At 34.8% G+C, this 24102-nt stretch overlaps 1 protein-coding gene across 2 annotated transcripts in view; it reads left to right on the forward strand.

Annotated features, from left to right (window-relative positions):
• Bmt2 (base methyltransferase of 25S rRNA 2 homolog) overlaps positions 1–17153 on the forward strand; it is a 75013-nt gene extending 57860 nt beyond the window's left edge. For both annotated transcript variants that reach the window (XM_063242062.1, XM_023567312.2), the window contains 2 exons: positions 4860–4974; positions 13987–17153. In XM_063242062.1, coding sequence (XP_063098132.1) covers positions 4860–4974; positions 13987–14616 — 745 coding nt within the window. In that variant the 3' untranslated portion in view covers positions 14617–17153. The remainder of the gene's footprint in view (positions 1–4859; positions 4975–13986) is intronic.
• The last annotated feature ends 6949 nt before the right edge of the window (positions 17154–24102 follow it).

A 24102-nucleotide genomic window follows, 5' to 3' on the forward strand; every position in this document is an offset into this window, starting at 1 on the left:
AAAAGACAATAGTGAATTAAAAACAGGGTAGGAAATTTAAGTGAAAAGTTTTAATTTGAAAAGCTTATCCATCTTTGCATATACCAAGGTTTTGCACTTAAGATTTTTCCATAGTCTAAAGTAAAAATTATCAAATTTAAATTACAGAAATTATGAATTCTGATGTTATAAAAGTGTAAATAATATGCTTAGTTAATCTTCGTTGTTGTGATACGTAAATGAAGAAAAGTAGAGCAGCTAGTCTGAAAACTGAAACCAATCTAACAGGTTTTCAGTTACATTAGCTTTCAATTTCTTTTTTGCATTTTTTGTTTTATTATTAGCAGTTTTGTTTTTAAAACAACCCCAAGTATGATGTTGAAAACTAGAGTTCCTTCCAGGTATAAGATACAGTTGTGCTGGGGCTGGGGATTTAGCTCAGCGGCATAAGCGCCTGCCTTGCAAGCAGGCAGTCATGAGTTCGATCCCCAGTACCGGTAAAAAGGAAAAAGACAAAAAAAAAAAAAAAAAAGATACAGTTGTGCTGACCTTGAGTTGAATGTTAATGTGTCAACAGCATGTATTAAATAAAATGGCATTAAGCAGAAAAATACACATAAATCCAGGGTGTGTGTTGATATGTTGATGAAATGTTGTGATCAGAAGCCTAGCCATGTATTTGTTTAGGAACCACGATTTTCAGTGTTTAAAATAACTTTATAGCACATAACTACCACAAATAGCAAGAATTGACTTATATACACATGTATAAAACAAATCCTTCAAATTGTGAAAAAAATAATATATTAAAACAAAATATGCTCTTTCCCAAGAATACAAGTTTGATTTAATGCTATAAAATTTATGAACATACTCTAATATAAACATATTAAGGAAAAGTACTGTTTAAATAGAAGCATAGAATGAGTTTGATGAAATTCATCATTGGTATATGTTAAGCAGACAAAAATCCAGTTTAAGCATAAAAGAAAGTACTTCACCTTTATTATGTATAGTATTGTGTACAAAACCTATGACAGTCATTGTATCTAACACTGCAATGCTAAAACATGCCCTCTGAAAATGCTATAGCAGTACTCACTTACTCACTTCTGTTTAGCATTGTATGAAAAGCCCTTCAGTAGAGAGTGAAGCAATAATTAAATGGGTGGATAGATAGAAAGGACAGGAAGAAATACAGATGTCAATTTTCACAGATCATACTATGTGTGTATCTCTTTTTAGAATACCAAAAATGATAAGCAATTGAGACAAAAGAACTTAAAGTTCTAGACATAAAAATCAATTGCATTTCTGCAACCAATAATAAAAACTGAAATTGAAAAGATTTAACGTTAGTATGAAAAACTATGAAATTACATGTATAACAATAAATATATGAGACCTAAAACTATTTGCAGCCAGTTAAACTAAGTAAGTAAAGAACTATCCTACATCCTTGAATTTAAGTAGAGGTAAGAATTCTCCTCAGATCATCTTTAGTTTTAGCAGTATACTAGCCACAGTTTCAGGGGGGATGAGTAAAGAGGATAGTACTACATAGAAGATTAGTTAATTATAGAGGCACAGACATGTCACAAACATAATGGTAAATAAAAGAAGTCACAAAAACAAATGTGTACTCTCAAATCAAACTATTGCTTAGCTGTTCTGTCCTGTGTAGTTAGTTAAAACTATAAAAAGGTCAAGGGAAAGGTCAAGCATTAAAATCAAGTTAATGGATACCATTATGAAAAGTTGAGGAGTGTCATCAGAGAGAGTCTAGGATGCAGGCAATATTTTATTTCTTGACTTGGGTGGTAATTACATAAATGTCTGCTGAGTGACTTTAAAACTTTGTGTCTGTGTTCTGTGCAAATAAATGAGCTCAATCAAAGTTCATGATAGATGAAGTAAATAAGAACTGATAAATTACTAAGCTAACCTGGTGATATTGTTACATTTATTGGTGTTGACACCATACTGTCGAATTAACTTGGATAATTTTGAGTACTTCATTAGATAGAAAGTTTGAAAGCCTTTTAAAAAGACTGTCAGAAATTTGCTACTGAAGTTCACTAAAATCTATTATAGAATTTAATGTGAGCCAATTTCTTCTTCTCCTATGATCAGGAAGATCATTAGTGGGTGAACCACAAACAATTTCATCTATAACATGATAATTGTAGCTGTGAACAATTACATATACCAGGCATTAAATTTGTTATCTCTTTTAATCCTGGAAAAAATATGTGTACCATCATTATTCTGTATTACATGATAGGTGATAGAATCAGGTTTGATCTCAGTTTCTCTGATTCAGATCCCTAAGTATGATTCCCTTTGAATGATGATATAGTAATATATATAATATTACATACATTATAGATTCTCATCTATTTTACCTGGGTATGATTTGTGATTCTGTATTGCATAAGTTAAACAATAGCACTAGCTATATGCCAACCATTCTCTGGCCCTTATCTGCTGCATCTTTTCTCTCAGATTTAGCAACTTGTAATAAATGCCACAGTGGTTCACTAGCCTCTTTCTTCTATTGAACAACTATATTGTGATATTTTAAGAACCACCAAATTTAGTTCAACTTTACAGTAATAATTTCTCTTTAGATTGGCCACAGTATAAAAAATATCTTGAGTTTTTCATTACAAGAGTTTCTAGCCATTACAAAATCTCACACTCATCTGGGTATCCTAGCCAGAATTAATTATTTTTACATAGAAAATCAAGGCATACTTTTGTGAAATTATAATTTTGGAGAAATACTATTTTACCTTCATAACCTCTTCAGATAAATTCTTAAATAAAATTATGTTGTACTGGCAAAAATCTTTTTAATTGGTTCATTTTATTTTTGTGGTACTATACAGTGTTTGTGCTACATGAGGGAATTTATATTTGGTCAAAATGAAATGGTCACTGTGGTCATTTCTATTAAATGTTGGGACATTGCCAATTCTTGGTTAAAAACCCTATTTATTACATTTGTTCTCTAGGAAGAAAATCTTAGATTGTATCATCTTTTCAAGAAGCCACTGTACTGTCTATAGTTTAACACGTCTCTAGAGCAGTAAACCTCCTAAGGTACAGAGAGAGAAGCTGAGCAGGCTCTGCTCAGTAGTTTTCTTTTTTTTTTTTTTTTTTTTTTGTCTTTTTCCTTTTTATCGGTACCTGGGATCGAACTCATGACTGCCTGCTTGCAAGGCAGGTGCTTATGCCGCTGAGCTAAATCCCCAGCCCCTGGTCAGTAGTTTTCAAAGAAACATGATGCTTTTTGTACTCAATTATTAACATTCCAAAGATGAGATCTAAAACTATTTGCAGCCAGTTAAACTAAGTAAAGTGAAGAACTAGCCTGTATCCTTGAATTTAAACCTTAATATTGTAGAGGTAAGAATTCTCCTCAGAGGATCTTTAGTTTTAGCATTATACTAGCCACAGTTTCAGGGGGATAGGTAAAGAGGCTAGTACTACATAACAAGTTTTTTAATGAGGCTTCATAAAATTATAAAATTTATTTCAACATGGATTAAAAGGTTATGAGTGAAGTTAATGCAATTTTTTTGTTGTTGTTGCTTTACTGTCTGAACATTTGGGTTATAGGTTTGTGACCAACAGAATCCTTCATCCTTATCATAGATTCATATAGTTTCATTTTGATGAATTCACTACTTTTCCTAGAGCTTTTGAAAATGAGAAAAACTTGCATACAATGAGAAATTTCCTAACTTAAAAAATACTATTTTTCCTGGGCAGATGGGCAAGACAGCTCCTGAGAGGCTAAGGCTGGAGGATTGTGAGTTCAAGCCCAGCTTGGGCAAAGGTACCAGTCTCAGTATAAAGACTGAGAGTCCACTCTCAAAAAATACTGTTCTGTGCATGCTGTTTTCTCTGGTAATTTTAAATCATTGAGACAAAGTAGACTACAAAGACATTGCAATACTGACTGCTGAAAGCTACATGTGAATGCATTTTTTTTCCTCTATAAAGGTAACTCTGGAACTGATGATGTGGATATGAAACCCTCTCAGAGTCTGCTGGTAGAAAAACTGTTTTCAAAACAATGACATGTCATTTGCCCTTTTACTTACATTCTTTCTTGAGTGTATAGTAGAATCTTCCAGAGACTACACGGCATGTAATGTTGCAACAAGTTAAATATAAAGGAGACATTAGGAGCCACTGTTTTTTGTTTTTTGTGCAGTGCTGGAGATCATACTCAGTCCTCACACACACTAGGCAAGTGTTCTGCTAGTGAATTAAATCCCCAGTCCTAGAACCCACTGATCTGTTTTGATAGCTGTTAAAGAGATCAAAAATATAAAATAAGGCTTCACTTTTTATGACACTTTTTAAAATTGCAATATTTTTCATTTAAAAATATAATTTATAGGGACTGGGGATTTAGCTCAGTGGCATAAGCGCCTGCCTTGCAAGCAGGCAGTCGTGAGTTCGATCCCTGATACCGATAAAAATGAAAAAAGACCAAAAAAAAAAATATATATATATATATAATTTATAGTAACAAAATTGATTTATTGTTTTATAAGTGTTTTTAACTTAAAATATGGTAATTATTAGATATAATTAATACAAGGGAAAAAATGTTTGGAGCTCTCATCCAGAAACCAAAATGTTAAAGAATCAGTAGTCTTTTTTTTTTTTTGGCTTTTTCGTTTTTATCGGTACCAGGAATCGAATTCACGACTGCCTGCTTTCAAGGCAGGCGCTTATGCCACTGAGCTAAATCCCCAGTCCCCAAGAATCAGTAGTCTTTATGCTCTTTTATTTTCAGATACTTGATTTTTTTAAATACTTTTAATACTTTACCTCTTCTAATACAAAGTATCTGCTTTTAGGTTGCTACAAGCCTCAGGAAAGATCAGATTACTTGATGTTGGCAGCTGCTTTAACCCATTTTTGAAGTTTGAAGAATTTCTGACTGTTGGCATAGACATTGTACCTGCTGTGGAGGTGTGTATAATTTTATTTTCAGATATGAAAATTTTACACATATATTTACAAAGGAAAAGCACTGTCTTCACATTACTAAAATAGTGCACATATTTTTCTTGTCTAGTGATAAGACATTATTTGTGTTCAAAATTTAATGTGTCTTCTGAGAAATATTTGAGCATTTAGTTAACCAGTATTTGTGTTACCAGTAGTATGTTTGTTTTTATTTTTTATCTACATATCCATATTCTGGAACAATGTTATGGTAGTATCATTTCAGTCAAAAACCAGAGTCAATCAGCAATTTCTAGATATCTGTAATATTTATGCTTTGCATTTTTTTTGGTTGGGTGTATTTTTTAAGTACTTATCTCCTGAAATTTACTGTATTATACAGCTATTATATAATGTTGAAAAAAAGCAAGGACATTGGAGTCAACCAAAGTTGACTACATTTGTGCTTGAATCGATAGAACTACTTATCTTTATGTAGACTGCTTCATCAACTTTCATTAGAGAGTTATGAGACTAACACTTGGCTAACACAGTACCAGTCCTCAATGAATGGTACACTGTCCTTCCCTTTCAGAACATTCCAGTGCATCATTTATGACATGGTTGCCGCAATTCAGTGAAGTAGGGTAGTCCATTTATCAGCTTAAACTTTGTTTTCTTATTTAAATGATGCCAGTTTTTGTTAAAGGTAATTTTTTGAGGTTAGATGACTTCAGGGTGGTAACTTATTTATTTTGGAAAATAATTACATTTTTTTCTGAGTGATATTAATTTATAATGTTTGACTGTACTTTTTTATACAGCCCAGACATTAAAATATATATATATAATACTTTTATTTTTCTAGTGCTAAGGCCTTACACATGGTTGAAAAGCACTTTACCACTGAGTCACACAACTCCAGCATGCCTTGTATTTGTAATGTTACAAAGAGAATAGAGATTAAACTCCTTGGGTTAGAAATTTTTCCTCTACTGTTATGTTCTTAGCACCTAAAACAGTGATTGGCTTGTTAAATACTTGCTATGTAAAGGAATAGTACCTTACTTTCAAAGTAGGTTTGAATCTCTCCACCCCTACTTTCTAGTCTCTCTCTTCTTTTTTGTAAATAGGAATAAACATGGATCATGTTTCATAGGATGTATGCCTGTTATATAGTTAGTGCTGAATGTTTACTGTATTGAAAAGTTTCTGCATGAAGGTTCATCTTTGAACTGAATCTTTATCTGTTTCATTTTGTGAATCTGTCAGAGTAACATTAAGGGATAAGAACTAAAACTATTACTGTTATCTTTATTTCCTAAAGATGTATATTTGCTCTACAGTAAAACAACTATTTTTAGTTTATCGTAGCAGAGAATTCCTAGGACATCAGGAGCTGTAGTTATAAAGTGCAAAGAGCTTTGTGCATGGATTCTCTCACCCCTCATAACAGGCGTTGGAGATTTCTTTAGGAATTGCAGAGACATGATAACCATTTGATCTGACGCTCAGGTTTAAGATACTGTTTTTAAAATACTAAATTTGTTTATAGATAAGGCGGTAAACTTTGAACTATATAGTCATTATGGAAGACAAAAGAGCTGCTGTATGTAAATTCAGTATTAAAATCAGACTTTAATAGTTACAGAATCCTGTGAGTAATACGAAAACAAAATGAGAAAGCTTACTATTCTGTCCAAAAAGGAATAACAGAGGCAACATGTATTCACTTTATATATACCTAAAGCAACCAAAAGTACACAAAAATACATGAAACAATTTACATCACATTGGACACTAGGTAGTAAGGGACAGTGATCCTTAGCAATGGAAGATGGATAATAAGAGTCCCAAAGTTTACCAGCATATTGCCTCTTGGGAGTTTCCAAGTGTGGCACAGACAAAAGGAACCCTAGTAGAGCCCGTCTGACTCCCTGAACTGGAGTGGATCTCTGAGAGTCCTAGGAGTTAAGATGGCTTGTGTTTATAGGACCAACTAACAAAAATGAAAAAGCTGCACAGCGGAAAACTCAACTGCATGCAAAATGTCCCCTTTTGAATAGTGATCAGAAAATATGTATCTAATAACTGCATGAGAGTGCAGAAAAATACCTAAATCTATCTTCTACAATATATGATATGAGATGCATATTAATGAGAGTAACCCTTGCTAGATTTTGAATAAGACATGGCAATAGAAAATATGCAAATGAAACACAGCAGGCAAATGAAGCATAATTAGAGTCTCCCAAAAAGGGAGGAGATTGAAGAAACACCAGGCAAAATTTTTCAAATTTGATGAAAGCTATAAGCCTACAAATCCAAAAAGTTCAACAAACTCAATCACAGGAAATTACAAGGGCATCACAATAACATTTCTAAAATTACTCATTGTCTTAAAAGTAGCCTTTGTTTTTGTTTGTTGTTTTTGATTTTTTTTAGTGCCAGAAATCGAACTTACAACCACACACCTGCAAGGCAGGGGCTTATGCCGCTGAGCTAAATCCCTGGCCCTGACATATGTTTTTTGAAAGCCATTTTAAAGCACTGAGAGAGAAAACTTTTGCCACCCCAAATTCCACACCCAACAAAGTATCTTTCAAAAAGTCAGTTGAAATTGTTTCTTTCAGACATACAAAAACTATAGGAATTCAACATCAGTAGATATGTATTATAAGAAATGTTGAGGAAGAAGTGCTTTAGCCAAACAAAACTATAGATCTACATGAAAGAAATAAAGAGTACAGAAAATGGTAATTACTTGGGTAAAAAAATTAGATTTTTTTTGCTACTTATAATACTTTAGAAAATAATTAACCCTTGTTACAGGTTGACTTGTGTCCCCATAAAGAAGATGCGTTGGATTCCTAACCCCTAGTATGTGACTGCTTAAAGATAGGTGCTCTACAGTGGTAGTCAGGCTATAATCCCAGCATTCAGGAGGATCACTGTGAGTTCAAAGTCAGCCTGCATTACAAACCAAGACCCTGTCTTTAAAAAAAAAGTTAAAAAGCATCATTAGGGTAGACTCTAGTCCACATGACTGTAGTTTCCTAATAAAAAGGAGAAGTTTTAAATCAGAAAGAAGGACACAGGAAAAACATGTGAAGGTGAAGGCAAAGGTCAGAGAGAGGCATTTACAAGCTGAGGAACAATGAGGACTGTCAGTAACTTACTAGAAGTGAGGCAAAAGGCATAGAGCGATTCTCCTTCATACCTATCAGAACAAAGCAACTCTCCAGATCTTAAATGTTGGACTTCTAGCCTCCAGATCTGAGAGAATACTTACATAAATTTCTATTTTTAAGCCAGCCAGCTCATTGTACGTTTGGTGCAGTAACTCTGTCAAACTAATACAACCATTTAAAAATGATAATATAGAGAGCATTTGATAATATAGGTAAAATTAAACTATATGCCAGTAGTACCACAAACAATGGAATAAGAGAAATGGGATGCACTATTTTAGAGTTCTTATTCTTGGGGTTTTTTTTTTTTTTTGTCTTTTTCGTTTTTATCGGTACCGAGGATCGAACTCACAACTGCCTGTTTGCAAGGCAGGCGCTTATGCTGCTGAGCTAAATCCCCAGCCCCCAGCCCTAGAGTGAAACAGATTACAGATTATACAGTCTGTATGTCAGTACTCACAGATGCCCCAATTAAAAAGCAGAGATCGAGGAAAAAAACATAAAAGCCCTTCACCTTGATAAAGAGGATAAGAAAAGCATTTCATATACAAATACACAAATAGGTTGAAGGCAAGAAGATGGCGAAAACTGATGTAGCTATATTAAAATGAAAGTAGATTTGAGAGTAAAGACTATTAGCTTGAGATAAAGGTGGTCATTCTGTAATAATAAGAGGGCCCAGAGTATTAGTCAAACAAATCTCACAGTAGACACTAAAACTTTTTTTAACATATCTTTTGCTGCTGTAAGAAAACACCACAGACTCAGTAAATTACAAACAATAAAACTGTTTGGTTCATTCTAAAGGCTGAGAAGTCCAAAATCAGAGAGTCACATCTGCTCAGTCCTCCATGCTGCCATCATACAACAGTAGAAGCACAGGCAAGCACGTGCAAGACAGAGGGAAAGTGGGGTCACTCCCTCAACAATTCACCTTCCACAGTGATAGCATTTATCACCCCATGAAGATTCCAATGCTCAGTATTATTACAGTGAAAAATTTCAACATGAATTTTTATAAGGACATTCAGATAAGAACAGAAATCACAAGAAATCATTATGTGAAGGATAACACTGAAGTCCTAAAAGTAATACTAACGTAAAATTTTACAGCATTAAACATCATTACTGGAATATAAGAAAAGTCTTAAAATAATGAGATCAACTTTTGGGGAAAGACACATTAAACTTTTAGGGGGAAAACACATTAAATCTAAAATAAGATCAAATCTAAAATCAGGGAAAGTAGAAAACATTCAGAAAAACAGGAAGAAAATTGATGAAAGAAAATCTAGTTCTTGGAGAAGTTTCATTGAAAACCTCAAACCAAAGTAACCAGGAAATAAGAAGAGGAATTAACATCATTATAGGTTTTATTAGTATTAAAAAGATAATATTGTGACTAGCATTATGCCAGAAAATTCCACAATTTAAATAAAACAGGTAGATTCCTTGAATAACACTTGCTGAATTCCTTGAATAATCACCCCTGCTGCCACTCAAGATACCATTCTTCTATTTGCAGAAACACATATTCAAATGGTCCTAAATGTATTAAAGAAATTTGAAATTACAATTAAAAATGTTTCCACAAAGAATATTCCAGGAACAAAATTCCAGGAACAATATTAAAATCTACTAACTAAGAAGGAAATAGTACCACTGATACACTCTTTCATAAAATTGAAATAGATGGAATACTTCTCAAATCCTTCTGTCAGGCTATAGTGTAGCCTTAAAGCCAGATAAAGGCAGCATGGGAAAACTACAGGACCAGTATTTTTCATGAATGTAGGTGGAAGTATTCTAAAAGAATTTTAGCAAGTTGAAAATTTTAAAAACGATACTTACTGTATTATGGTCAACTCTGGTTTATCCCAGTAATGCAAGATTGGGTTAATGTTCAAAAATAATTCCTTCACTCTGCTAGAGCACAAAAAGGAAAGATCATGTAATCATATCAATAGGCACAGGAAAAAATTGACAAAATTTAATGTCATTTCTTAACAGAAATTTTCAGTAGAAGGTGAAGGAAATGTCCTCAGTGTGATAAAGGGGATCTGAAAAATCTACAGCTGCTATCATTCTTTTAAGAATGATTTTTCCATAAGAACACTAAAACAAAATAAGTTGCCTTTCACTTCCGTTCAGCATTTACAAGGGGTTCTAAGCAACACAATTAAAAAAAAAAAAGCAAAGAAATTCAGATTGAAAAGGAGGAAGTGAAACTATTATTCATAAATGACATTTATTACCTATGAATTACTTTATGAAATCTACAAAAGTAGCTACTAGAATTAATAAGCATGTTTTAGCAAGATCGATATGCAGGAATTAGTTGAAGTACACACACTAGGAGAAACTGGAATTAACAGCACCATTTATAGTATCATCAAAAATTGAACTATTTCTTATGGGAACATATAGTTAAATGAAATATACATTTCATATAAATGACATGTGGAAAAGTGTACAGGCTGAAAACTACTAATTGAGAAAAATAAAAAATGTCTAAGTGATAAAGTATATTGTGTATTGGTGGAGAAACTCAATATTAACCACATGTCAGTTTTCCTCAATTAATTTATAGATTTGATACAATCCTGATAAAAATCTTAGTAATTTTTTTTTAGAAATTTGAAAACTTTCTCTAAAATTTGCATGGAAACTTCAGAGGACCTAACAAAATTCAGCTTTGAAAAAAGACAGTATTAAAGAGTAATACTATTTGATTTCAAAATTTATTATAAAACTATAATAAGTCAGTGATTGATGTGATTTATCTTAGGATAGTTAATGAAATGTAATGGAGGCCCATGTATAATATGGCTCATAGTTACAGACTAGATTTTGAACAAAGAGATAGTTTTTTTCAACAAATAATATTTAAAAAGTTGGGTACCCATGTACAAAGGAAAAGAATGTCAGACCCTACTTTATACCATATATAGAAATAAACTCAAGTGAAGCACAGACTAAATGGAAACCCTAAAATAATAACTTACAGGAGAAACTACTAAGGAAGTCTTTTTGACCTTGAGATAGGAGAAGATGTCTTTCACATGGCTCCAAAAGTAAGATCAAGAAACGAACAAATTGATAAATTGGCACTGGCCAAAATTTAAAACATGGACTTTTCAATAGATACTTTTTTTTTTTTTTTGTCTTTTTCATTTTTATTGGTACCGGGGATCGAACTCAGGACCTTGTGCTTGCAAGGCAGGTGCTTTTGCCGCTGAGCTAAATCCCCAGCCCCTCAATAGATAGTTTTAAGAGAATGAAAAGACAAGAAACATCATAGAGAATTTATATGTTGTTATGGTTTGTGTCTAGATGTCACCCAAAGACTTATGCAGTCACAGGTGGTTGGATGTAGAGTATGTGATGCTGATACTGATTCATGGTCCAGTGCTATACTCAAGGGTACAAGGATTAAGGGTATGAGTGCTACCCACCCTATGTAACCTTGATAAGTTAAGAAGGGCAGAAACATGCTGTTAAAGTCCCTTTTTACTTTGCTACCTTCTGCCCACTGAGAACTATTTTTCTTCTGTGATTCCTGTCTGCCATGCCAACCTGCCTTGGAGCCAGCCATTTATGGACTGAAACCTCAACAAACTGTGAGCTAAATATACCTTTCCTACTTCAGTTTTGGATGTTGTCAGGTATTTTGACTCAGCAATGAGAAATAACTAATAGTCTTTTTCATACATGTGAAAAAGACTTGTATCTAGAATATATAGATAACACTTAGAATTGTACTGTAGAAAATAATTTTTAGAAATTTAAAGGCATCCAACTGTTTTTAAGTAGGCAAAAGGTTTGAACAGACTTAAATTTCTTCTTTCCAAAGAAAATGGCAGATAACTTCATGAATGGAAAATAATTATCATTACTCATTAATGAAATAGAAATTAAAACCTCAGTATACCACTATGTACCTATTATAATTATTAGAACTAAAAAGACTGGCTCTCTCAAGAGTTGGTGAAGATTTGAAAGAACTGCAACTTTACAAACCTGACGTAGGAATTTGGGAACTATCTAGTTACTTTTAAAGTAGAAGCATTTCTTTAAAAGTTAAATATACACTTACTGTTGATCCAGCTATCCCTTCTGAGGATATTTATTTGAGCTAAGTGAATTGTCCGTTCAAAACTTGAAAAAGAATATTCACAATATAATGAGTTCTAATAGTCAAAAATGAGAACCAATCCAAATATACATAAATATAAGTATATGGAAAACCATCTTGATAAAATGAAACACCATTCATCAATAAGGAATAAAATATTAATACCTGCAAAAAAATCTATGAATTTCAAAACATTTGGGCTAAATGAAAGAAGACTGGCAAAATAAATAAGAATCTGAATTATTCCATTTATATAATATTTTAGGAAATACAAACTGTATTAATAGAAATTACATAAATGTTGTCTGGCGGCAAGAGAAAAGTAGAGTGTGTGCAAGGTAAATGTGAGGGCTAATGGTTTTCATTATTTGATATGGGGTCATTTCACGTGTATGACAATTGAAAGTTATCAAAGTATACACTTTAAATATGCTTTTGTGTCAGTGGTTTTTCAGCAGAGCTATCTTTAAGAAAGATAAGCAAAGGAAAAAAGAAAAAACCTTTTCCTGGCAATAGAAAATTATGTATCACTTTCCCTAGTAGACAGTCCAGATGACCAGCTTGTCTGCCCACTAACATACGCAAGAGACTAAAGTCTTAGTACATATTACTGTTCATGAATTTGGCTTTGTATACCTAGCCAATTTTTAACTAACTTTAAAAATGGTGTCTATTAGCTTCCTCTTACTGTAACAAAGTATTTGAGAATAATCAGTTTAGAAAAGGTTTATTTTGGTTCAATTTTAGTGGTTCCAATTCCCAGCTGATGGGCATCTTTGCTTTGTGGCCTATGCAAGGCAATACACCATGGGAGGAGTGCATGACAGAGCAGACCTAGTCACATGATAGAAAGAAAAGAGATAAAAGGGACAGGTCCCACAGTTTCCTTCCAGGACACACCCCAGAGACAAAAGCCTCTCATCAGGGCCCCACATCCCAAGAGGACCACTGTGGTAAAGAAGTCTTTACCACTCTCAGGAAGAGGGGACGTTTAGGATCCAAACTATCTTACTCATTTGCTCATTATTCTTTGAGTAGTTTTGATATTTAGCAAATTATGGAATGTTTATTCCTTTACTTGTAGTAATAAACTTCCCAGAGTCATTTGACTCTTGATTAAATTTGATATATAGTTGTTCAAGTCAAGGATTAGCTTTTTAATAGAATAAAAATAGCATTAGTATTTCCTTTTAAGTGGTTAAGGTAACTAGCTAAGGAACATTTTCACAACACTAAGAATTTTTGACACCTGGGCCACGGATTTAGCTCAGCAGTATGGGCACCTGCCTGGCAAGCGTAAGGTCGTGAATTCGATCTCTGGTGCCACCAAAAAAAAAACACCAATTTTTTTTTTTTTTTTTTTGCAGCATTCTACTGGTACATATTTTATAAGGCCTCTTTCATTACTTTCTTTAAATTCTTTGATTCATTGTATTTTCTATTTTTATTTAAAAGTGTTTATATTAGGCTAGTACTTTCAAAGTGAATGTCTATATGACTGAGCTTAGAAATAAATCCTGTAAACTTACTCAAAGTTCAAATACAGATTTTCACAATATATGCTTAAAATTATTTTTAAGAGAAAGATTCATAATCACTGCTGGGATTATATGGAAATGCTGTGAAATGTGAAGTAGTAGTTTGGGTAAAGTCTAATATTAAGGTGGAGGTAATCTTGAAATGCTTGACATACCTTTTTTGTTTCCGCAGAGTGTGTATAAATGTGACTTCCTGAACTTACAACTTCAGCAGCCACTCCAGCTTGCACAGGATGCTATAGATGCTTTTTTGAAGCAGCTGAAAAACCCTATTGATTCTCTTCCTGGAGAACTATTTCATGTGGTAGTTTTCTCTCTTCTCCTTTCCTATTTTCCATCACCCTACCAGCGATGGATTTGCTGCAAGAAAGCTCATGAATTACTAGTGTTAAATGGTTTATTACTTATCATCACACCTGATTCCTCTCATCAGAACCGTCATGCTATGATGATGAAAAGCTGGAAGATTGCTATAGAATCCCTGGGCTTTAAACGCTTCAAGTATTCAAAATTTTCACATATGCATCTGATGGCATTTAGGAAAATCTCTCTAAAAACCACAAGTGACTTGGTTAGTAGGAACTACCCAGGGATGTTATATATTCCTCAAGATTTCAACAGTGTAGAAGATGAGGAATATTCTAACCCTTCCTGCTATGTTCGATCAGATATAGAAGATGAACAACTGGCATATGGTTTCACAGAGCTCCCTGATGCTCCGTACGACTCAGATTCTGGAGAAAGTCAAGCCAGTTCTATTCCTTTCTATGAGCTAGAGGACCCCATATTACTTTTAAGTTAATATGAAAGCAAAAGGCCCTTTCAGTCCAGACTCCTAATTGCTTACACTAATTGGAAATACTAACATGAACTCAGTGCTTAAAACCTGGTTTGCATAGAAGAAATGCAAAGGTTTACAGAGTTTGCTATTTTTTTCTACTTCTGGATTTTAAAATTTATTCTTATATAGAAAGCTTAAAGTTTCATGCAGAGTGACTCCTGTCATAGCAGAAACCACTGTTACATTAGCATTTCACACTAAAATATAGAAAGGTACCTTTGTTTCTCTTTAGTGCTATTGTGAAAAATGAATCATAATTTTCTATATATTTTTGTTTCCTTCAGTTGTTCATTGTTGACTTTAAACTATTACAATGGGAAACTAAGAAATGTAGAGAGCTGTAGATTGCACTTTGTTGACTCATAAGTTGAATATGATACATAGATCGGTTTAGTTGTTTGTGATGCACTTATCTTTTTTTCTAACTAAATTGTTATCTAATACAGAAAGCTGTCTTATATTCAGTTTTGTCTGATGATTCAGTATTTCCTGAACTTTTTGGAACTGGTGATAAGTCTTCTTTTCTTCTATTGAACTCATTTGGCAGCCTCAGACATTGGGGAAAATATTTCCCCCAGAGTACGTATTCTCATTTCCTTAGCACAGTACAAGAAACACCAATTGCCAAAGTGATATTTTCATAACTTTCTTATTGTTTTGGGCCTTGGTGTTAAACATATTTATCTGTGAGAGTTCACTTTTACTTCTTTAAAATTTAGGTTTCATTTACAAAATTTTCTATTTAAGCAAAGAACAATGTATAATAGTACTGACGGAAAACACCTTTGTGAAAGGGTTTGCACTTGTGCGAGAGTTTATGTTGTATTGAAACCAGCTTTGATAGGGTCCCCACCTTTCCACTAAGGAGGTGCTGCACTACAAGTTTGGAATTGTATAGAAAAATTTAAAATTAGTCCTCTGCTCAAAGTTTCATAAAATGGTTTTGACCTTGTGGTAACATAATTTTTTTCTAAACCCTAGCACAAAATTTTTCTTTGAATATAAAACCATTAGTTGGCTGTGGGAATCTTCCCTTTCCACATTGATAAATGCCTTTCTATGTTTCTGAATCAGAAGCAAATAAGGAAAATAAATGTCCAAACAAGACAAGTTTAAACTGCTAGAAACATTTAGTCCACATTGTCTTGTCAGCCAGCAATTGTCATGTAAACTATCATTTTTAAGAGTGCCACTGTGTGGATTTTTTTCAAGTGGTTATTACATTAAAATTACCTCATACTGAGGTTTTTGCACTGAAATATCACAGTTTCAGATTTCATGGTTAAATGTGTGTGTGCGTGCGCACGTGTGTGTATGTATGTATTTTTAAAGGAAATTTGCATTTTCAACAGTTGATCCTAAATTTCATAAACTGCACTTCCTTACTCTGGTAAAACTGATGTTTTTGTGCTTATTGTGAATTGCTGTAGTTAACTTTGAATGTCAGATTTTATTTAGGAATACAAAATTGATCCTTTAAGATACAAATGGTTGAGTGTGTATACCCAGTATTTCAAATGAAATTTCACATGCTAAATTAATGAAGGTAAAAGGTTGTAATTAATATGAACAGTCAGTGACCAAATGCAGTAATTATTGGTTGCTCAAATATGCCATGAGTAACTTAAAATTTTTCATTTATTTTCAATAGCATGCAAGTCCTCAATAAGTGGAGTAGACTTTTTCTTGTAGTTAAGCACTATAGGATCATGTCCTATTCCTCCATCAAAACGAAAACAAAACTTAAAAACGGTATATTCACAATAATTCAGATTTGTGTTTTGGTAGTACTCCTTTTGCCAAACTGTTTTCTTCATTTGACTAATCCTAAAAGCAAAGAAAACAGTACACAAATGAAAGTGCATTGAAACTAAGTGAAAACAATAGTTTTGAAAGTTTGGTCTAACTATGACCATTGAGACAGCCTTTGTGTTAGAGCTAAAATGTTGGTGCTATAAATTCTTCTGATTGTTTACAGATACTGATTCTGCTTATGCTCTAAACTGTGCATGATGTATTTTAAGTAGTACTTTAAAGAAAATATCGTTATAAAACCTACTACCACTTCAGTTTATTTGAATTTGTATCATTTACTATAAATTCAGTTTTCTCAAATTTGGTTCATGCAGGATTTAATCTAACACATAGTCCACCAAAGCCAGTTCATTGTATGTATTGAAATATAGGCAGTCATTGTGGCTTTTGCCAGATCACATGTGTAATGACAAATGAACTTAATAGGGCCTTCTAATACTGTATGGGTACTCTTAAGAATGATTTCATTTGAATATAAAAAAAGTTAAGGGGCCTCCTGTCATATTCATGTTAATTTCCCCAAAATAATTTGGCATTTCAGGATTGTGAATAGATGTTGTGGTTTTACCATTGTTGCCAAGTGGTGGGAGGTAGTGAACCTGAAAATGTATGTTTGTGTTTGTTGTATTTTTTCACATTTTGTGAACAAAGCACATTTATTAAAAATTTTAAATTTTCTAGTATTCTTTGTTCCTGAGAGTGTTGTGGTCTTTGACATACCAGTGTCTCACTAAACGATTTGAAAATTGAAAAGCAGCAAAAAATTTGAATGCCTTTTAAAATTTCCCAGCTAAGTGTCATCTAGTCAAATCTTCTAATAAATTCATTCCCTGAGATCCAGAGAACCCAAGTGATTTACTCTGTTATCATGTTTTGTAATGCTGTTCATGGCAAAACCAGAAAAATAGTAAATTCTAGTTCATTGTATAACTGTAATTAATTTCAAGGACACTGAAGTGTGATAACAGTAACATGGTTAAATGTATCTGTTCTGTTAGGGCAGCAGACAGTTTTCTGATGATACAAATTTTAATTCATTGAACAAATATTTTTATTAGTACATGTGTGCAGTAACATATCTTAATTCCTTCTTAGTATCAAGAAATGGTTCCATTGCAGTAATTTTATTATTCACTTTGTATAACCTGAATTGCAGTGACTTCCATAATAATAATGAAAAATTTCATACTCGTGATCCACAGTATACACAAATCTCCTCAAGAATATTAGTGTTGGCGTATACTACAACATTACTGAGAGAACAAGCATGCTACCATACCTCGTGATTGCATTAATTTTAAGATCTGCTAAACATTATAAAGGAGAAATGCTGAGTTTTTTAAACCTGAATTGTGTCTTACTAGAAACATACAAAAGGCAAAACAGGGGACATTACAATCCCTGACTTGAAATTTTACTACAAAGCTACTTTGATAATTTCAGCATGGTACTGGCAAAAACAAAAGAAAGAAAAAAAAAAAAAACCTATGTTCAGTGGAACAAAATAGAAGATGCAGACACAACTCCAAGCACACTCAGTCAACATATCTTTGACAAACAGACCAAACACACTTGACTGGAAGAAAGCCTCTTTAATGGTATTAGAAAAACTGGCTCTGCATACACCAAAGATTAAAATTAGAGCCATATCTTTCACTGTGTACTAAACTGCATTTGAAATGGATCAAAGATCTAAATCCTAAAACAGAAATATTGAATCTGCTGGAATATACAAAACTCTTGACATTGATGTAGGCAAAGATTATAAATAAAAATTACACAGGAACTATCACAAAGATTGAACAACTGGGATCCCATCTTACTACAAAGCTTTTGCACAGCAAGAGAAACCACCAACAGACCACAACCCACAATGTGAGGGGGGAAAAAGTTTGCCAGCTATTTCTCAGATAAAGATTACTATGGATTACTATATAAAGAACAAAATTACACCTCCCTAATTTAAAAAACCCAATCCAAAAATGGGCATTTGAGATGAATATAGCAAATGAAATATGAAATATAGCAAATAAATACATGAAAAAATGTTCAACATCACTGATCACTCCAGAGATGCAAATTTAAACAACAGTGCGATTCCATTTTACCCTGGAAAGAATGGCTATTATCAAGAAATCAACCAATAATATGATGGAGGGGTTTGGAAGAATAGCAACACTTCTCCAGTGTTGAGAGTGTAGACTGGTGCAACCACTGTGGAAATCAGTGTGGAGATGCCTCAAAAAACTAGGATTTGGTCCCGTTTGACCCAGCCATTACCCCTTTTGGTGGTGTCAAAACAGCATACCACAGTAATATATGTGCACCCATATTTATAGCAGCACAGTTTGTAATAGCTAGATCTTGGAAGCAACCCAAATGCCCATCAACTGACGAATAGATAAAACAAATTGATATTTTATATAATGGAGTGTTAGCCATAAAGAAGGATAAACTGGGGACTTGGTATGTAGTGGTTACAACTGGAGACCATACTCATAAATAAATCACATGCACATATGTAAACATTGTCTTGTCTCCCTAGTGTAAGCTGAAAGAGATCCAAAATGCACAATTGATATTGTGAAATGAGAAGACACTTCAAAGGGAAAGAGACTTGAATGAGGAAATGGACAAATGGAAGTGAAAAGCAAAATTGTGTGTGTGTATAACAAATACATAGAATAGTTAAGGTATACTACTGATTTCTCTTAGTTCATTGAAAAGGTTTGTGCTAATATTGTTTGGACAATTAAATGTCAGTATCTTGTACTCTAAAGATAACTAACTATACAATGTATTAACCATTGTTTTAAATTTTTTTTCTCTAAAAAATGATACACCAATAATTAGAAAGTTTTTGTTAACCTTAAATATTGGCTCCAGTATATAATTCATGTTAAATTTTAACTATACCCTTGTTCTTTTTTCAACAAAGAATATAAACATGATCATGGCCAATATTAATTTGGTTCTACATCAAAATCTTAACACATCTGTGGATGAGAGTTTTGAGAGACAGGCTAAATTTTAAGAGATCGTAAAGTCAGCGAAAAACCAAGCATTGTTTCCAAATTGTCACAGGTCTTCTAGTAGGAAACTAATAATTCCTGGAAATAAAGTAGGTAAGGGAATGCAGAAAAGAAGCCAGGGAGGTTTAAAACAATGATGCTTAGGAAACAGACCTTAGGCAGAGAGAGGATCTAAAGCTTGTTATGTAAAGGAGCTTTATTGATTCTTTTGATCATTATATGTTTGCATTACATAATGCATTCATCATGGGGAATTGATACATGTACACATCACATCTTAATCCTCTTCCCCTCCTATCTCCCTCCATTCTTACATCTACTTCACATTCTCATAGTCTCATTATTACCTTTTATTGTACTCATTATTTATACTGTAGGTTTCTTATATAAGAGAAATCAGACCATATTTAACTTCCCTTGTGTGATTTGTTTCCTTTAGCATTTATAGTCTCAAGATGCATCCAGTTTCCCACAAATGACTCTAATTTATCCTATTTTATGGCTGAGGAGTATTCCATTGTGTGTATATACTACATTTTCTTTACCCACTGGGCCAAGCATGATGTTGCATGCTTATAATCCCAGCACTCTGGGAAGCTGAGGCAGGAGGATTTTTCAAATTTGAGCCCAATCTGGGAAACTGAGCAATTTAGTGAGGCCATTTCCAAACAACAAAAATATTTAAAAGGCTGAGGATATAGCTCGGTGTGAAGGTCCTGGGTAAAATCCCTAATACTAACCACAACAACCAATAAAAATGGCTTTATGATTCTCTGATCCCTTTGCTCCATTAGTGTAGACAAGACTGCTTAAGAAATTAGGAGGCCTAAAAACCTGAAGATTTTGAAGGAAGACAATGCATTATCAGAGGAAAGGGGAGCTTATGAAATCACAAATGGGAAAGGCAGCCACAGTGGGTCAAGAGATACAAAAAAGGAGTTAAGAGATCACAAAAGATTTCTTCAGGCTTGCATAAAGCTGGCTACACTGAACTGATAACTTTACATCTCACAGAGTTCAAACAAATTCTTTATAATAAAATGAAAAATGTTTCCTTCCCTGAAATTCCTCACACGTAAAAAAAGTGACATTTCAACATCACTGGAGAGGAGATAATATAGATAAACATGAGTGAAGAGTAGTACTTCTGTGGATTGACTTCACTTATACAATGTGAAGCATAAAACTTAGAAAAAGTGGTCACAGGTACTATGACATTTATTTTAGATGGTTGTATGAAGTATTTCCTTAACATAAACTTGGAGCTGTTTTTCAGTAATGATGAATTTTCACTGATATTTTAGGTCTTATGGCCCTTTTCTACAAGTGTGAGGCTTATGAGTAGAATAGCTAGTCATGTTAGGGGTATGGTTTGTGACACCAAAATAAAGCAAAGTTGCCCATATTATTTAATCAGTACTGATTCACAATGCAGTTGATAACTTAACTGCACCATTACACTAGTGTAAGTACTAGGAGGAATAGCCTGCTTTTTAGAAACTGAAATATAAATAAACAATACTTTAGCATTAACAAAAACCTATAAATAAAAATTACAACATCATGTAAAACATTTTACATTGCAGTATCCGGTGGTATATATCAATGAAATCTATTCACATGACCTTCCTGACACACTATAAATCATCTATGATTTACTTAAATGTGGGAATCCCTTATGCAAGATATAAATGGTGTGGCCATTCTCTACTGCTAATATTATTATTTAATAATAATATTAAATAATATTAAAGTACATACACACATGTAGTCATGTGCTCACCTTTGCCACTAGCTAAAAGAAATTTCTTCTTCCTTAAGTGACATATATTTCCAGGTCATTTTTGTTATTCAACACTTACAGTAAATGGCACTTCAGAGAGACCTTCCTACTTCACATAATCTTTATTTCTTCAAAATTGCCAAAAATTCTAAACACAGATCATTACTTTTTCAATGTTTGTGTACACATGGTGTCTTAGTTACTTTTTACTTGTTGCTGGAAAAAAAAATACCCAACACTCAAAATGAAGGAAGGAAAGGTTTAATTCTTACAGTTGTTGGAGGTTTCACTCTATTTTCAGATGGCTCCAAGGTGGCATGGCATGGTAGGGAAGCTATTCATTGCTTGCTGCAAACAGCAAGGTGGAAACCAGCAAGAGAAAGAGAGAGATACACCTTTCTGCCATTATATCATTTGCTGGCTGCATCTCTAGGTGGGTGTAGCATTCATGCCACCAATCCAAGCACTAGGCAATGAACCAATCATAAATGCTAAATTTGGTCAAATCCATAATTCATGAGGCTTGGGGTCAATGACATAAACCATGACAAATGGGTAAGATTCTCTCTATCTTGTTCTGTATCTTCAACCTACCTACAAAAGTGCCTTGAACAAAGGAGGTGATTGGTAAATATTTACAAATGAATTAATTTCATGTTTCCTAATGCAACTGCAATAATGTAGGACCATTGCTGATTACTTTATGATTCTTTTGTCATGGTCTAGTTCTGTTTTGTATTAGTTTATTAATACATTCTCAGAATTACAATGTACCTCAATTTATACTTCAGAAAAGTCTGCATTGGTTTGATAAAATGAAGCTTAGACCCTTCCTGGAGAACATGGCAGATAGGTAACAGCAGCTACAGAGGGTCTCTGAGACAGCCAGCTTATATTACAGGAATGGTGCAGTGTGGGGAGTCCTAAGCAGGGAGAAATATACCCTGCCGACCCAGGAATGAAGTAAGCTGAGAGAAACCAACTGGAAATTCAATCCCAGTGCTATGACTGGAACAGCTAAAGTCTCAGTGCCGAAGCTAGAACCCATGTCTCTGGAAACCATGGCTTGAATTTTCTGCTGCCACTGCTGCATCTGAATTGGCACAGCAGGGATAGAGATGCGAAAGCTCTAAGAGCGGGAATCAACTAATCAAATTGAGGGAAAAGCTGGTGGGGAACCTGCATCAACCTGCCGTGAGTGAGAGGAACGGGGACCCTTCCATAGATTAGGAGGCTCCAACAGAAGACATTCTGGGACCGGGCAGACTAGCCAGAACAGGACACTGTGGTGACTTCAGTCCCATATTTCCATCTCAAGTGTTATTCGTGGGGAGTGCTTGACATGGGTGATGCTGCAGACTAAGGCCCAAACCAGGTCCTTGCACCTGGCAGTAAAACCTAATGCAGTGAAGCCTGTAGGGGGCGGCATGCCCTGCTGCTGTCCCCCCCCCCCTTGTATGGGCACATAGTGTGTCTATACCAATCATGATCCTCTTCTGCTCACATCACATACATGGACGTGATGATGACCCATCAGAGATCACCCCGTAGCCTCTTCCTGTCCCACCAGCCTGCCCTTGCCCTATAAAAGCTGTGACCACTTCCTCAATAAACAAGACTTGATTGGAATTCCTCCTGTCTCCGTCTCTCTTTGTCTCTTGCCCTGCCTTTGTCAATCCCCATTCCTCCTCCAGGTGGTTGCCCCGCGGATTGACCCATGGGTCAGGTCAAGTGGCACCCAACGTGGGGCTCCTGGCATGGAGGATTCAACGAGCAAGCTGTTTGGAGACGCCAGCCAAAAGTGAAACTAAAGATCCAAGGCCTACGCTACGTGGGAGCCTGCTGCACCCTTTGAGCCATGGTAAGTGAACGGCGATCCCTTCCCCCTTTCCCAGCCTGGGTCAAGCATTGAGTGACCATGAACTTTTTGTGGGAGGCCTAAGTAAGGTGTTAAAGACAAAAGGGATTAAGGCTAAAGAAAAAGATTTATTACAATATTTTCAACTTATTCATAAGGTTTGCCCCTGCTTCCCTCTAGAGGGCTCTATTGATACAAAAAGTGGGAGAGAGTAGGAGACACATTAAAAGACTACTATCGGGTCTTTGGCCCTGAAAAGGTCCTGGTTACGGCCTTTGCCTACTGGAACCTAATCTCAGAGCTACTTACACAGCACTACCGAGCCCCCCCCAAATGGATGAAACAATCATCCAAGGTGAAACCGCCCTGCGCGCTTCTGCTGTGCCAACACTGCTCCCTTCAGGAGACAAATCTGATGTTTCTTGCATCTCCGACGAGGAGGCAAATGATATGTTAGAAAAGCCCCAGGATAGCAGCCCACCACCACCCAAGCCCCTACCACCTGAGGCCCACCACAACTCTTTATATCCCGACCTCGCTCCTTTACAAGAGGTTAATTGGGAACAACTGGCAGAAGAGGCCACCAGATACCACTCTGGTCCTATCGTGGCTCCAGCCACTGTAAAACTGTCCCCCAGCTACAATGAGACACCCAAAGATTCCCCTGGCCCCTCCGACACACTCGTTAGAGTTAGAAGCCCAAGTCTTAGAGTTACAAAAACAGGTACAACTAGAACAAGAATGTCAAAGGCTCATATTACAATTACAGACCCTACAGACAGGCCAATTAGACACTGTTCCTAAAATTGTGCCTGTCCCTAAGATGGTGCCTGCCCCACATGCACCACATGAGGGCTGGCCTCCACCTAAGATGGCATTTCTGGTGATGGAGACAAACGTGCCAGCCCAAGATGGTGCTGAACACAGGCAGTCAGAACACACACACCATTTATGGTGGC

The sequence above is a fragment of the Cavia porcellus genome, unplaced genomic scaffold, assembly GCF_034190915.1.
Source record: "Cavia porcellus strain 051 isolate PalLab524CR breed Dunkin Hartley unplaced genomic scaffold, mCavPor4.1 scaffold_2, whole genome shotgun sequence".
Lineage (NCBI taxonomy): Eukaryota > Metazoa > Chordata > Mammalia > Rodentia > Caviidae > Cavia > Cavia porcellus.